Source organism: Triturus cristatus, chromosome 7, assembly GCF_964204655.1.
Source record: "Triturus cristatus chromosome 7, aTriCri1.1, whole genome shotgun sequence".
Taxonomy (NCBI): Eukaryota; Metazoa; Chordata; class Amphibia; order Caudata; family Salamandridae; genus Triturus; species Triturus cristatus.
In genome coordinates this window covers 705,560,092-705,576,670 of record NC_140590.1, presented here as the reverse complement: position 1 = coordinate 705,576,670, position 16,579 = coordinate 705,560,092, and the positions used below count along the sequence as shown (strand labels likewise).

Genomic DNA, 16,579 nt, shown 5'->3' with positions numbered 1-16,579 from the left:
ATAGGAAGGATTAACAACTTGGAAGCAAGGCTTTTTAATGGACACTCAAAGAAACAAATGAAAAGCAATGGGCAGTCTGTAAGCCCATAAAGTATATACAACATGGCTCGAAGATACAGCACAAGAACTGTCTAAACGAGACCTCAAAACTGTCTTGATGAAGATGGAAAAGAAAAGTTTGGCCAAAGCAATCTAATTTCTAGTTTTGTTTTTAAAGATGTAAAATCTTCTGAGCTGTATCGCAGAGAGCAGTGGCACTAGCTCCTGACAATCTACTGTCAAGTTACTATTCCACAGCTTATAAGTACCCTCAGGAGATATCTGAAGACCAGCTGTTAGTTCACAAAGAATAGTTATAATAATTTAACAAATATTGATTAAAAGCTTGGCCAAAACTTGTTGATGCCTCTAGGTAGAAAAAGAACGTTTTTCTCAAAGCTGTGTGCTCTATACATTCTTATAACATAACATAACATAACTAACTGGCACATGCATCAACAAAGACTTTTGCGATTCCTTAATTGCGATTTTTAAGGAAGCACAATTAAGGAATTGCAAAAGCCTATGCATGTAGGAATCGCTATAAAAATAGCGATTCCTACAAATTCCTTAATTGCGACTTGCAAATTGCGAGTCGCAATTAAGGAATGCCGTCCCAATCATTCCTATGGGCCTCCAGGCCCATAGGAATGATTTGGAGATTGCATGAGCAAATTGCGAGTACCAGTAGGTACTCGCAAATTGCTCATGCAATTTCAAGGGTGCAAGGGTGACAAAATGACACCCTATTGCACCCCTGAAATTGATTTGTGCACATATGTTGCACACACACATGCTCTAAGGGCATGTGTGTGCGCAACATGAAACTTTGAAAAATGCACAAAAGTGCATTTTTCAAAGTTTTTGCAAATTACCATGAAGTTCAACTTCATGGTAATTTGCTCCCCCTATTAGCGAAATCGCTAATATTTTAACTTTAATGCATTGCATTTAAGGAATCTCAATTTGGGATTCTTTAAATGCAATCGCAATTTAAGGAATCGCTATTTAGAGATTCCTTAAATTGCGATTTTCGCATTTGGGATGATGCATCCCAAATGCAAAAATACCGGTCGCAAGGGGGCAGATTCTGCTAATCTGCCCGTTTGCGACCAGTTTTCTCGTTGATGCATGTGGCCCATAGATGTTTACCTTAACAACACAACCTGGAGGATTTGCACAAAAATGCTGCCCATACCAATATTTTTATTAGGATGTTGTAGGTTTGAGAATATACAGAATCTGTTACCAAGCAAGATAGGTGGCAAATCATAACATTAATAAGACAATGTGTACATATTTTGTAGTTCTTCAAATATTACATATTTCAAGTGGTTAATTTGCTGCTCCAAGAATAAAGACGATGATGAAGGACTTGTTTCTATTTTCATTATTTATCCTCTTGCAAGAGGAGGTAATTTTGCTGTCCAGCTTTGAATGCCTGAAGCCAGGGAATCGCACAGAGGCCTGGTTGGAGTGAGATCCATTGAAGGGCCCAGAATCCTGACATGGTACAGGATGGTTTCCTGAGACAAGAGATTGTGGTTAGCTTGTCATACATTTCGGACGAGAATATTGCTGCTGATGTTTCGAAGAGACAACTGAGACAGGTGCCATAGACAGCTTTGAAAAGTGGCATACAAGACTTTGAAGGGTAGAGTCAGTAGCTTGTACAGAGCTCCACCTGTGGCTGCTAGGTAGGGGTGGGCGGAATTTGCGAAAGTGTCTTTCGCAAAGTATCGCGAAAATGTTAAAAATCTCCGCAAACACGCTGAAATATCGCGAAGATGCGGAAGTTTTTTTCCCGCCCGTTCGCGGTATTTTCTGCGTGGTCGTGGCTCGCCAACTTACCCATGCGGTTGCTCGCGGGCGCGGCCATCTTGTTTTCACTCTTCTCGCGGTGCATGATCGCGAGAAGAAAGACGTGATCGCGCGACCAATGACATTACTGCGGGCGCGAACTGTCGCGAGACAACGCAAATGGCTACCAACAATCCAACATCTCGTGGAGAACGCGACCGGACGGGAAAACTTGTCGGCGAACGCGGGGATTCAGGTAAGGCGATCGCGCGCGCGCGCTAGAATGTATTATTTTACAGCGCGAGCAAGAAACAAATTATCGCTATGCTGCGGAATGTGTAAATGTTGACATTTTCGCGCTCTCCGCGGAACGCGAAAATGTAAAATTATTGCAATTTTCGCTAGCGGAACGGAAATTTAGCCCAGGCCTACTGCTAGGTAGCCCGAACGATGGTTATAGAAGAGGTAGGAGTGAGCCTCAGGAGATAGCATTGGGTTCTTGTGGTGCAGTTTAAGACTTTAACCCATGGGAAGAAGAGAAGCACTGGAAGACCCATGAGTGAACTATTACAATAATCAAGTCTGCTGACGACCAGTGAATTCATCACTGCCTTGCCTCTGCGGAAAGTGATATTCAAGTGAATCTTTAATTTCTAATACCTGATAGCTGTTTGTATTTGTCACATGTGTAATGAAGGATTCGATCTGTGTAGAAAGTTTGAAGAGAACACTGATGATTACGGGTGAGGAGGTGATGGCCATTCTATCAGGGAAGGTAGACCAGGCTAGGAGTGTAGCCAGGAGCACGTGTGGCAGGAAAGTATATGGTCTCGGTTTTTAATTAATCCAGAGTGAGAGAGTGACAAACCCTCCAGTGGGAAATTGCTATGAGATAGTTGAAAATTCGTACCTAGAGGTGAGGTGTGAAAGTGAAAAACGTCAAAAAGATTTGTTTGTTATTTGCTTTTAGGAGATAGGAGAATCTAAAGGAGAATTCGCCAAGGAAGCGATATAAAGAGGGATGGACACAATGTAACATAATGGCTTGTTACTTACCAGCAATTTTCATTACCCTGAGTCCAGCAATTAGAACTGGGGCCTCGTAATCCTGGGAGGCAGGATTCCAGTAACAAAGATGATGAAAGACTATATACAAATGGAGGTGTGTCCAAGGGAGAAGTTGTAGAATTGATTCCATTTCCTCCTGGCTCCTTAACATAGACGGGATGATGCTTTGGGTTGTGCCAGAAGATACGATAGATGAGAGAGGATTGCCTCTCTTGTGAGAGGAAAGTTTCCCTCAAGTCCATTCTGAACAGGGCCCGATGAATTTAAGCGCAGGGTGGAGAGTGGACTTCTTGTGGTTGACCAGAAATCTGAAAAACACCAGCAGATTGCAGGCCGTTGCACATGCAACATCCACTTGCAAAAAGGAGAGACAATCAGCCACTCATACAGCTACAGATAAACCTGAATATCTTTAGAATGAAGAATACCTACCAATGGGGCCAAGAGTTTTGTAAAATAATACTCTTGGCATCGATGAAAGGCCAAAAGGTAGAACCTGAAACTGATAATGGTTGCTCTGCATAGCAAATCACAGATACTTCTTATGGAGTTTGTGGATGGGTACATGGAGATTCACATCCACTTCAGCGCCGGGACACCTCCTTGTGAGGTAGCTGTTCGCGCTCTACAAAATGCTGTATTATTATTATTATTATCAGGTCCAAAGATGTTAAATAGTTCTCCTGATAGTGCAACTGCAGAATGGATTGAATTGTCACCATTTTTAATGGTTTGTTGGGAACATGTAGATTGACCACCTTGAATTCCAGGACTGGACGAAAGTCTCCTGTCACATTCTGAACCAATAATAGCATGAGTAGTAACTTTGACCCCTTTCTTCAGAAGGAACTGGAATTATAGCTGACTTCTCTAACATTAACTGGACTCCTGATAATAATGATGCTTGTTTGACAGAAGATTTCGGCAGAGGGGTTGTTCTGAAAGTCTGAGGTGGAAGGAATGAGAACTCTATTTGATATCGCAAAGATACAGTCTGAACCATCTGAAATGGAAAGCCAGCAGTGAGTGAAAAACTGGAGACGACCCCACGCAAGAAGGGACAGATAAGCATGGCTGCAGGCTGAACCAGGATTTGTCTCAACCAGGGGTGCCCCAGCCACGATCCCTGCCTTGAAAGGGCTACTTATTCACCGTGGCCTGAGGCGGTGGAAACATTCTTCTATAACAAAATCCCCTGTACTTAGTAGAGGGACGTACCGAAGTTACAAATGTCCTGTTCTCCCCAGCCTGTTTACCCATGTCCTCAGGGTGGTGGCCAAAGATCTTGGAACCCTCGAAGGGTAACTTGAAGGGTAAATCCTCCAAATGAGAATCATCCATGTGCAGACTCAGAATTTTAGACAGAGGACCATCCATTTCTCTTTCTTTAGAGGCAGCTTGGACTGATCCATTGATCATTAGGTGCAAGGAATCCACAGTAGGGACCTCTGCCGGACTCGTGGAGGGAATTGTTTGTTCCAGTATGCCAAAAACGCTGAAGTTGGGCACATTCCCCGATTCCCAGTGGTTACTATAGTAACCAAACTACATGGCTTCTGAACTCTCGCAGGAGCCGCCATCTTGAAATCAGGCAATGTTCTTGCGTGAGCGTTAGGCAACCTGGAAATGTAGCCCATCGGCAAAAATGAAGTTTTGCATCCTTGAAACGCTGAGTAACAGATCCACACCTGTTTTCCAAGGCAGACGGATCTAAAAAGACTGCTAAAGCAAGTCTCCCAAGAGAAAAAATAACATGTACAAATAATAAAAACAGTACCTACAATGAAAACTTGTTGGTACAACATTCTGTAGTGTATTTAAAAAGGTACAGGATGTGGTCATGATTAGTTCTTCCATTTATGCATTTTGGGTAATTGACACAATCTTGGGGAAACATTTTTAGACTTAGCTGGGTGAATAGTTTCTGTGTAGCAGGAGAACTGCTCATTGTGTAAGGACTGGGACAGGAAGATGGATGAGAATGTGATATATATCGTTGTGTGTAGTAAATTTATATCATATTAGGATGCATCATTATTTGGGTTGCAGTAGTCGTCTTATTTAACAGTGTGAACATTTTTGATAGACAAATACATTATTGTTAATGTTTATTAACGTTTTGTTTGCATACCTTTCACATTTGAGACTTGTGTATGCATTGCAAAAATTACGAAAGGCTGTTTTATGAACTCAATCACAAGGGAGTTATTTGGTGATAACAACTCTCTTGGTTCCCTTTTGAGCATTTATTTGTGCACCGTTTTCTGTGATTCACCTAGAAATGTAAACGTCATGTTTATCAAATAGTCATGCAGTGCAGTGCAGCCCAGCAAGTCAACTTGCTGCACTGTGTGACCAGGAAAGGGCAGGAATGTGCGTATTTAGCATTAGGAACACCTTCCTGCACAAAAATAATCCCCTGAGGAATTTTCCTCTTTCTACGTGTGCTGCAAAATGTTGCACAGATAGAAAGAGGATAACGAGGAGAAATGAACATATTTTTCCTAGTTATGCCTCACCTGGGGAGGCATAGCAGTTTTGGCGCATTCCAAGGTCTACCACGTATAGCAAATCTGGGAATGCATCAAAATTCATGGTTGTTGTGTGAGAACACCCATGCACCACCCATAGAAGTCTCATGGAGGCATAGTAGTGCAACGTGGCGATTTGCGCTGCATTGTTACTTCAGATTTATCAAGCCACTCAGGGCCACGCAAGGTGGCCTTGCAGGGCTCGATAAATCACGGTTAGCAGTTGCGTCACGCTTGCACCCTGTTGTATGGTGCAAGTGCAACACAACCACTTGATAAATATGGCCCTAAATCTTTTGCAAATATTCGCAGGCATAAATCTCGTACATCTAATTTATCCATCCCTTTTTGTCTCCATTGCTGATAGAGTGGTTTGCGGTATTGAATGGTACATCCATGTGAATGCGCACTCTTTCAGTCCTAAGGTTAAAAACTTTATTTTTATCATTTATCACTGTGAAGCGAGGGGGTCTCCTCACATTATTTCTAACGTTGTGTTTTTTCTGCAGCCCATAAAGCTGATGTTGGTCTGGAAGCCCCGACAGCTGTCATCAACCACTCCCTGATGCTGATCCAGCGGCTGCAGGAGCTGCTTCAGAACGGCAACGCCAGCGACTCCACCATCAAGGTACTCACTATCAATTCGGATGAGGTGCGCGTCTACCACACCCACCAGCTGCTGCTGGCCCTTCAGAGCGATGTCTTCGAGGACCTCTTTCACAACCAAACTGTAGTGACCTTGCAGGAACCAGCTGACTGCGCGCAACTGTTCGAAAAATTCATTAGGTACGATCAAGGACATACAAATATACGTAGGCCTGGGCAAGTCAACCATATTCCACCTGATTTTCCTAGCTCTCTTCCCAATGTGCTTTTTTGCTATCCAAGTTTGTCTACCATAAAACGGCCACTTACTTGTATGCCTTGTTTATTCTTACTCCACTCTGCTCGTTCATTTCTTCCCCTCCTCCCTGGCACCCACAGGCTGTAAATTTACCCCACCTCCTCTCCCGATCCTCACCTACTTTTCTGCAACGTTCTGTTGCTTCCCAGCACTCAAGGGCGTGTTTTCTCTGAACTACTGTATGCTTTTATCACATTCTTTTAATTTCATGTGAATTGTGCATGTGGCTGTGTGCAAGCTGTTTTGACTTAGGGCATGTTCAAATGTATTTCTAAAAGCTCTATAAGATTCATTAAAAAAAAAAAATGTAAACAGCGTTTATGGTGCTTGTAATCCTCAGTGCTTTTATGGAGATACTTATTCATTCATTTTAGTGTCAATTACGTTGAATGTTGTTGTTTGTTTCCTCTTCCTCCATTGCTCCTCCTTTCCTTTTCTAATTCCCTCCCATCTACACAGCCTCTGTGACTTGCGCTCCTTTCCCTTTACAGGTGATTTTCTGTGACCACATGTGAATGTTGCTCTCCCTACAGCTCCACACTCCTCCCTTCCTTTCATCAATTGCTGTCATACAAACAGGTTGTGTTGAGCATACCCCTGTCTCGGATTCTCAATTGCTTGAGGTGGTTTCTGTCTTCTTACCAGTATGTCTCCCTGCTCTTCTGATATTTTTTCATTCTATCTCACCCAAACAGCCTGTGTTTGTCTCCCATCCCTGATCTTCCTTTCTTGCTTTTCTTGTTTCAAGGAAGCTGCCTTTATGGATTGAGGTGTGACCAGCTTCTACATTGCTTCCCCCACCTTTCTGTTCTTCCTTTATTTTACCATTCCCTCGCACACCGACAGCATCTGTGTGACACGTTCACCCCAACATATTCCTCACCTACTTTTCAGACTTTAGGGAAGATGTCTTTAAACCTTTTTTGGGGGTATAGCCTGCATACTGCTTGCCACTCTGTCTGACTCATTTCGCCCTGCTTTTTTCCCTTACTTCTCTGCTCCACTGTTCCTTGCCTCATTTCCTTTCACCTACACAGCCTCTTCCTCTACTTCCACTTTGCTTTTCTGCTATTTAACATTCCTTTCCAGCCCTAAACTACTGCTTTTATGTGACCACATTAAGCTTATTTTATCGATGGATGTTAATTCACAAAATGCCTGGGGTAGTGTAAGTGACATCACATGCTTTTTGATCCTCACTTTTACTCACACACGTGCTTACACATACATCTACATACACATGTACACAGAAACACACTCTCACATAAACACAGTCTCACCCGTAAGCGCACACACTACACACATTGAAAAAAGCATTTTTTACCATACTGCCAGGGAAGGTCACATTCCAGCTAATTGTACTCCAATTTTATTATTCTGAATAACGTAATACTATTCACTATTAGTGTAATAAAAAAATAACAGAAAACAAAAAGAAGGAGCACCAACAGACATCAATAAGTTACAGCTGCTGCTGTGATCCAGCATTCATTTTGCCACCTCCGAGGCCAGGGGTCACAAAAGAAGTCCCATGGGTTGAAAGGGGCTGGCCAGAGGTCACAGCTGCAACTCCTGGCGACCCCTATATGACGTCCATTATTTTATCACCTTCAGCTGAGGTGTTCAACATTGGTCCAGGATGGCCTGATACATGCAAGATTGTTAGTATTTCCATGTAAGAAACTGTTTCACATATCAATGTAAATGTTAATCATTCACGTAGTTAGTGGTTATCCTGAAAATCTGTCCTATATCCGACCCTCCTGGACCACTGTTGGGTGCCTGTGTACTAGTTGTTGCTACCCCTCACAGCTTCCTGCTCCTCTGTTCTTTCCCCTTTTCACTCTCACCAACACAATGTGTTACCATACTACCCTTTCTAATTGGCATTTGCTTTACAGGGTTCAAAGTAGTTGCCTTAAAATCCATTCCTTTTTAGGTCAAAGCCTACCAGATAGCACAGCTGTCTGGTTTTCTAGCTACATCTTGTGGACATTCGGAAAGCTACCCTAGGAAAGCATTCCACCCATAGTTTGCCATTGGCTTTGTGGTTTGTAAATCACATTTGCTTGCTTTCTCTTTGCTGGCTTTATTTGTTTTAGGCTATCCAGCTTGAGTTTGTCCCTTCCGTTTCCGAGACCCTGTTCACTGTATTACTGGATATCTGTAAATAGGCAACCAAGTACACAGAGTTCCTAAAGCCAACAAAACGGGTTCAGAAAACAGGAGGGTGAATGGTAATTTTGGGAATGACCCCACTGAGAGGGCCAGGTCCAACAGGCACTTTACGAAAAGCAATGCAAAACAAATGGTTTTAAAACATGCTCACTTCAAAACTATTTGCTTTTACAGTTGCTTTGCCCTTGTCTCCTGCAGTGTCAACAGAAGCAGCACTGACATTCAGGGGGAAGGGAGGTGAGGTGTCTGCTGTTGCTTAGCTCCGAGGGTCCAGTACATGTAAGATTGGATCACTTCAAAATTCCAAACAGTGTATTTCTTTATAAACACAAAAGTCTTTATCCTGAGCAAATGTCCAGTAATGTTCAGATTCCACAGATATGTAGTTGCAGAGACTTCTTCTTTTTATTTCAAGCGTCCAATACCAAATTCACAGTATTACAGCCAGTCCTTCAGTCCTTCATCATTATAATTGAAATCCTGTATTCAGAGCCTCATAGACACTGAAGTCTATTCAGAAAACAGATGTCGCCGATGTAGCCAACACGTGTTTCGTCTGAGGTCAATATCCCACCGTCTTCCTCAGAGCTCCAGTAAGACAAAATAAAACCCATGACTGTCTGTACCACTAACCTTCCCCAGGTTTAGTATGGCATGAATTTCCAAATCAAACGACAGAAAGGAACCGTGATCCTAAATATTAAAGATCAAGAGAAAGTAAGGTAATGAGCGTATAATAGATAAGAATAGTCACCTCAATCCAAGGTTTATCCAATGTACCACCAAAAGAACGTGCCTAATAATCATATCACAAGTGAAGCCCAAAGGAGGCAAGTAAATCAAAGTAGTGCAAGACCAAATCAACACCATGCCAGTGTGTGAGCGAGAGTCAACTCACCACATTAATCCAAGTAAAATCAATTCACGTCACTAGCGCAAAGCATATACTCACTCCAATACCTAGTCATCAAATTATACTATTAGTCAGAATCTGGTGATTGAGTAACTCGTTAGCAAAGTATCAAATGCATACATATATTAACAGTCCATACCTATTGTTCCAATTGGTCCTTAATGATAGTCAATTATTGATATGTGATCTGTGAAGAATAAATACTATATTACCAACATGCTATGTCCACAAAAATTCCAACAACAATGATCTAAGCAAGAGCGCATATTTCACGTGGGTACCAATGTAAACTTGGTTCCCAATAGTAGTATATATGATCTGTGAAGAATAAGTCCTACATTACCAACATGCTATGTCTGCAGGAGTTATTAAAAGGTAATCTAAGTACCGGCGTGTAATTCACGCAATGCAAATGCCACAAAACAGCTTGATAACGTGCATAATTGTATTGCACAGAAAATAACCTGTATGCTGGCCATCGAGAGAAAAAAACAAGCACTAGAAATTCCAAATAAGTGCTATCATACTGTAGATCTCCGTGTAATTGAGTTTACAGTTAACGGGGACCACTCACGAAAAATGCCTGAAAAGGACGGCTTACCTCTTGATCAGAAGGAGTGTGCTCCTCTCTGAAACAACGGCGTGTCGCACGCACCCCATACTTAATTGTCTATATATATATCGGAAGTGCAAATGCTTCCATTCGTGAGCGGACTAACATGGAAGAGTTCAAGCGTGGCATACGTAAGCACCATCTTGAAGTTTTAAAATAACAATTATTAGCCTATAATCATCTCAATCACAAGGGGTCAGCACATACACTTCGATAACAATGTTAGATATTCAATCTATGTATAATTCAAAATGGCATCTCGCTTACATGTCATTATCAAAACTCTTAAGTATTCACAATACGGAGTCATTCATAGTCAAAACCGCACTTAATATGGAAGTTTACAAGAACTGTATTTATGGACACCATTTTGAAAGTCCAAATGACTATGTATACATGCAGTCATTAACACTATACTAAACACCATTACGTGTTTATAATATGGAGTATAATCACAAATTCCATCAAAAGGATCCACCTAAATACATGTGTTTGGAATCATAACCATATCTGTTGCTAATCATCAAACCTCTCGACTAAAATTACCTTCTAAGAGTACTTATACTAAGTCTTCAAAAAAAACTTACTCCTAATAGGAGCAACATGTTTAAAATCATACATGATTACTATATGACAGCCTTAAGATACCAACGCAGAGGCATATTTATCAACAACAGGTTATCTATGTTAATAGGTGGTATAAGTTAGCGTCAGATGGTGTCTGTTAGTATGAAAAGTAAGGACAGAGAGCCTGCACTTTAAGTACACAAAAAGTATTGGCATTTATTATCGATGTTAAGGCCCCTGTCAACAGCACATAATTTCATCATCCAATGGACCTCATATTGTCTCAACTTGAGTTCCTGGTTTCCACCCCTCACATTAGGCATCACATATTGTATTCCATAACATTTGAAAGATAGCTGCTTACTATGTGCTACACATTCCTTTGCATGGGCTCCAATAGGATATCTATCATCCAGATTGTTACAAGCTCTAAAAAGCTCTGCAATATGTTCCTTCAGTGGGTGTATTGTGCTCCCAACTTAAATCTTACCACACTTGCAGATAATTACATAGATAACATATTTCGTCATAGAGTCAATATGGTGGTTATTCGTTATCTGCAAGAATCATTGTACTTAAATTCCTTAATTCCATGCATTGACATTTTGCACATGCTACAGCTACCACAGGGTTACGATCCCTCATTCAGTTTATGTAACCATGTGCCTCTTGACACCAGTCCCTTAGGATAACTGGGACTAACCATATTTCATATGGTTTTACCCCTATGATAAGTTATACTAGGATGTCACAATACATAAGGTTGGAGAATGTTATCTGATGTGAGCAAGTGCCAATGTCGCCTTAGTATATTGTAAAGTTTGTGTGACCAGGGATGGTAATTTGTCACAACTCTAATGGGTGTTTTAGTGTTTCTGTCTCTTCTGTGTTCAGTCCATTTCAGCCCTAATGATCTTATTTTGGTCCTTAGGATAATATCCTTATTATAGCCTCTAGCTAGGAACCTATGTTCTATGTCCTCAACATTAAGTGCAAATTCCGTGTCATTTGCTGCAATTCCTTTTTTAGCCCATAATCATGTCATTAACGTGGAACAACCTTTACAACGCAACTTTTACAACGCACTACCATTACAACGAAACTGTTACAACGCAAATGCATTGACAACGCATGCCATTACAACGCAAGTCTTTACATCGACTTGCACTAGATGGCATGCTAACATTAAAAATAGTGTAGTTTACTATCCAAACACCTTCCCTACTGTTACGTGGACTGGAGTTAGAATAGTAAATTACACTTTTTTAATGTTAGCACGCCATCTAGTGCAAGTCGATGTAAAGACTTGCGTTGTAAAGACTTGCGTTGTCACTGCATTTGCGTTGTAAAAATTTCGTTGTAACAGCATGCGTTGTTAAAGCATGCGTTGTAACATCATACATCCGTCATTAACGTATGCTAGGCATCAAGAAAAAAACAAAGCACTAGTAATTCCACATTAGTGCTATCACACTGTAGGTCTCTGTGTAATTGTGTTTACAATTAACGTGGACCACTCATGAATTGACTTTGATGGTCGTCTGGTCCTCCAAGAGAATCCATAATCTCTGTCAACTATATTCAGCAGACACTCTAAAATCCTTCACAATCCTGGCATCAAAATTCAGTCTGAAGCAATATCTACAATTGAGATACTGTGTGCTGCACAAAGTACCTCAACCACTGTCTTCCCACTGCCTAATTACTTAGTGAAAGGGGGCAATATTAAAAAATTATATCTAGAATATACGAGCACCTGATAATGAAACAATTCTCTATACCTACACGGCAACTGCTTAAATGGCGATAGCAAACACAACTGCAAAGAAAATTCTCAGGTGATAACTGATCAGAATTTAAGTCCTTTTAAGATAAGAGCCTCAGGGAAAACTGTCTCAAATGTAATGCTTTCTTCAAAATACTACAGGATTGCCACTGGACCCCCTACAAACTGCACTGGTGCAAAATATGACCGACACCTCTCTTCTTGAGATGACACTGAGAGGTGGGCGATAGGGTACACATAGTATGACAATGCCTGAGACTGCAGGTCTTTTGGCAGCAGATCTGGAACTGCTTACAAGATATGGTGGACATTCCAGTCACTCCCTCGCCAGAAATGGCAATTCTCCATGACACAATAAACATGCCACCCCGAACTTGACCCCAACTAACCATACTGGCTATCATCAGCACTGGGAATTGCACAGATCTGCATTCTCCAGAAATGAAAAACAACCGCAGCACTGACCCATGACAACTGGATGATATATTTATGCATAATTTAGAAAAGCTAAAGGATTGCTATCCTCATATACGTAACACTATCTCCAAAGCACATTCTCTAAACTGTCTACTAATAACTAATAAATGCTTGCTCGCTCTCTAAGAACAAACATCACATCTGCGACCTTATCACTGATGCAAAACCAGACATACTATTCATTACTGAATCATGGTTGGGAGATGATATGGCTCCAGTTCTGCATGAAGCCGTTCCTCTAGGCTATCAAACAATCACCCAAAATCATACAGGCAAAAAAACGAGGTGGCCTAGCTGTTGTGTTAAGGCAAACAATACACATCACTAAAGATGACTATGTCTCCATAAAAAATTGTGAGGCCCTTTTCACCAGATGCAATCCTACACCATCTTCCTCCTGTAACGTCCTCCTCCTTTACAGACCTCCACCTCGCAAGGCAACTTTCCCAGATGCACTTCTAGACATGTTTCAAACCGGATGACACTACACTTCAACCTATGCGTACTCTGTTACCACAACATTTGGTTTGACAAACCAAATATGCCCCATCCAAAAGCAATCATCGCTGGCCTAGAAGCACTGAACCTGCATCAGATCGTCCACAAACACACACACTCCGCTGGACACATCCAAGATGTCATTTTTGCTAATATAGAACCAGCACCTTTCAAAAGCTGACTCCAGTCACATGGTCAGACCACCATTTACTTGCCTTCCAAAATAAAACAACACTAAGCGACGCACCTAAAACCACCTTACATGCATCCACCTATCTGCTGTGGAACAAACTCAATTTGGAACACTTAGAAACACAACTAACATCCAGTAGTGAGATGGAAACAATAAATTCTGTTAAAAACTATATGAGTTGCTACAGGAAGCTTTTGATATCCTGATACCACTAAAAAACAAGGCAAACACAAGGAGATGATGGACGGAGTGCTGAAACTTTTCAGACACTCACCCCAGTCACAGATCTTGGTTGAATCCATCATCGTTCTATAGCTCACTTCACCACCCCAGTTCAGACACAGCTATATGCAAATCACTCTTTACCATGTGCCTCATGGGAAAAGTTCAGCCCGAACTGCCAAGCCATGTCTTCCCTGGACTGGAAACAAGCATCCTGGGAGCGGTTTGGGCTAACAGCCCTCATCAGCAAGGCTAGCTTGAAACCAGTGGCAAAGTGAGGGCATACCCTGGCAACTTAGGGTGAACAAAGCAAACAAAAGGAGATGATTGACGGAGCGCTGAAACTTTTCAGACACTCACCCCCAGTCACAGATCTGGGTTGAATCCATCATCGTTCTTTAGCTCACTTTGCCACCCCAGTTCAGACACAGCTATATGCAAATCAGTCTTGACCCTGTGCCTCATGGGAACAGTCCAGCCCGAACTGCCAAGCCATGTCTTCCCTGGACCAGAAACAAGCTTCCTGGGACCGGTTTGGGCTAACAGCCCTCATCAGCCAGGCTAGCCTGAATCCAGTGGCAAAGTGAGCAAGGGGCCCACGTCTGGGCAAACCCTGCCACACAACAGAACAAAAGAAAACAAGCACCTTGGAAAAAATACAGAGAAAAGAGACAAAACAACAAATTAAAAAGCAGCAACATACCTGGCTCAAAACAAACACCAACCAAGCCAAACTTTGCCAACAGAAAATTAACAGATTGTACAAGTCAGATATCAAAAGAGCAAAGAAGAAATACTATTCAAGCAGACTTCAAAATGCTAAATGTGCAAATAAAGAATTCTATAAAATTCTCAATAAATTTCGTAAACCAAATTGCCTAGAAACAGCTCATCCCATTGTTCAAGAGTTCACAGGCAAACTGGCAAATCATTACACGGACAAAGTAGACACATTAGACAAAGCATCAGCACTAACCCTTTTACAAAGCTACAATCCAAGAATACCCTAACACAACCTCTCCATTCCTTACAACACATCTCACACGATGAATTTATGGACCTGGTCAAAGCAAGCAGGCCTACCAGCAGCCCTTCTGACCCGTGTCCACCGCAAACCTTCAAGACAATTCTTTTAACAACCTCTGCTGCCACTCCAGTTAGGAGAATCATCAACAAATCCTTAAATTCCGGAACATTTCCAGAAGAACTCAAAAAGTCATACATACACCCATTACTGAAGAAAACGAACTTAGACCAACTGAACCCTGCCAACTACAGACCCATTATAAATGGACCGTTCCTGGTCAAACTGATAGAAAGAGCAGCTTTTGCCCAGATGTCACAATTCCTTGAAGAGAATGCCATACTTTCAGACTTATAAATGGGATTCCGTGCAGGAAGAGGCACACAATCTGCCCTCCTGGCCATCTGGGATGACCTGAAGAACACAGTTGACCGCAACGGGGTTGCTACGCTACTTCTCTTGGACCTCTCCGCTGCCTTTGACACGGTTGACAATGACACCCTGATAAAATGACTAAACAAAGCCGGCATAGAGGGGACTGCTCTAGACTGGATTGCATCCTACCTTTGCAACAGTACTAATGTCATCAATACCCCACCTTTCTCATCCAAACTGTACTTCACAAAAGCAGGGGTCCCTCGCGGCCCTATTATATTATCTTGCCCATGCTTTTCAACCTCTACATGAATTCATTACCGGCACTGATCAATCAATTTCCTCTCACGTGCTATAACTTTGCACATGACACGCAAATACTCCTTCAACTGCAATGCCGCCAGGACATTAGAAACTCGACAATTTTCAGTTGTCTCAGAGCTGTGGATCAATGAATAGCTTGGTGCCATCTCAAATTGAATGATTCCAAAACGGAAATACTCACGTGTGGCAATTGGAAACTTTATGACCCGCTCTCCAAGTGGCCTGATGATCTGGGAACACCGCCTAAAATATCAAAGGAAGGAAGAAACCTCAGAATGACCATGGACTCCAAGCTATCGATAAATGCCCAAGTGGACAAACTAGCAAAATCAAGCTTTGTTACTATAAAAACATTGCGACGAATCTTCCCCCATTTGGAATTTCCACACGAGGTCCAGGCTACCATCGCCCTTGTTTTGCCCAACCTTGATTACGCCAAATGCCTTTACCATGGCTCACCTTAAACGACCATGAAAAGACTACAACCGATTCAGAACTCGGGTGCCAGGCTACTCTTACGTATAAAACCGCGAGACCACATCTCTCCTGCCTTGAAAGCCAAGCATTGGTTACCGGTTGCCAGAAGATCCACGTTCAAGCTGCTATGTATCACCCATAAAGCAATACATGGAATGGGACTGCTCTTCATCAGGAATAAAATCACCAAACACATTCAACAAAGTAACCTCAGTTCCAGAGTGGCACCTCGCCTAAAAATCCCAAGATACAAGAAAAAACACAATGGGTGGCACATCATTGTCTGTTCAAGCAGCCAAACTATGGAACTCTTTACCCCCAACATAAGATCCTCAGATAACCACCTTATCTTCAGAAAACTACTCAAGAATTGGCTCTTCCCCACATAACCATCATACGCAAACAAATGGAAATATACAGCATAACTCTCTGTATATAAGCATTTATTTGTACTATAGATATGTTCCTATATATGTGTATTGCTTTCTATAAACGTGTAGAATACCTATGTTAAAAAAAACCCAATATAGATATTCATTAGCTCTGCTTAACTAATGTACATATTACTGATAGTTACATCATTCTATATT

The 16,579-nt window shown here is 41.7% G+C and overlaps 1 protein-coding gene across 2 annotated transcripts in view; it reads left to right on the top strand.

Moving 5' to 3' along the window:
• The window catches only part of BTBD17 (BTB domain containing 17), a 103,979-nt gene that overhangs the window by 73,413 nt on the left and 13,987 nt on the right, over nucleotides 1-16,579 (top strand). For both annotated transcript variants that reach the window (XM_085617365.1, XM_085617366.1), the window contains exon 2: nucleotides 5,948-6,224. In XM_085617365.1, the coding sequence (XP_085473491.1) occupies nucleotides 5,948-6,224 (277 nt within the window). The remainder of the gene's footprint in view (nucleotides 1-5,947; nucleotides 6,225-16,579) is intronic.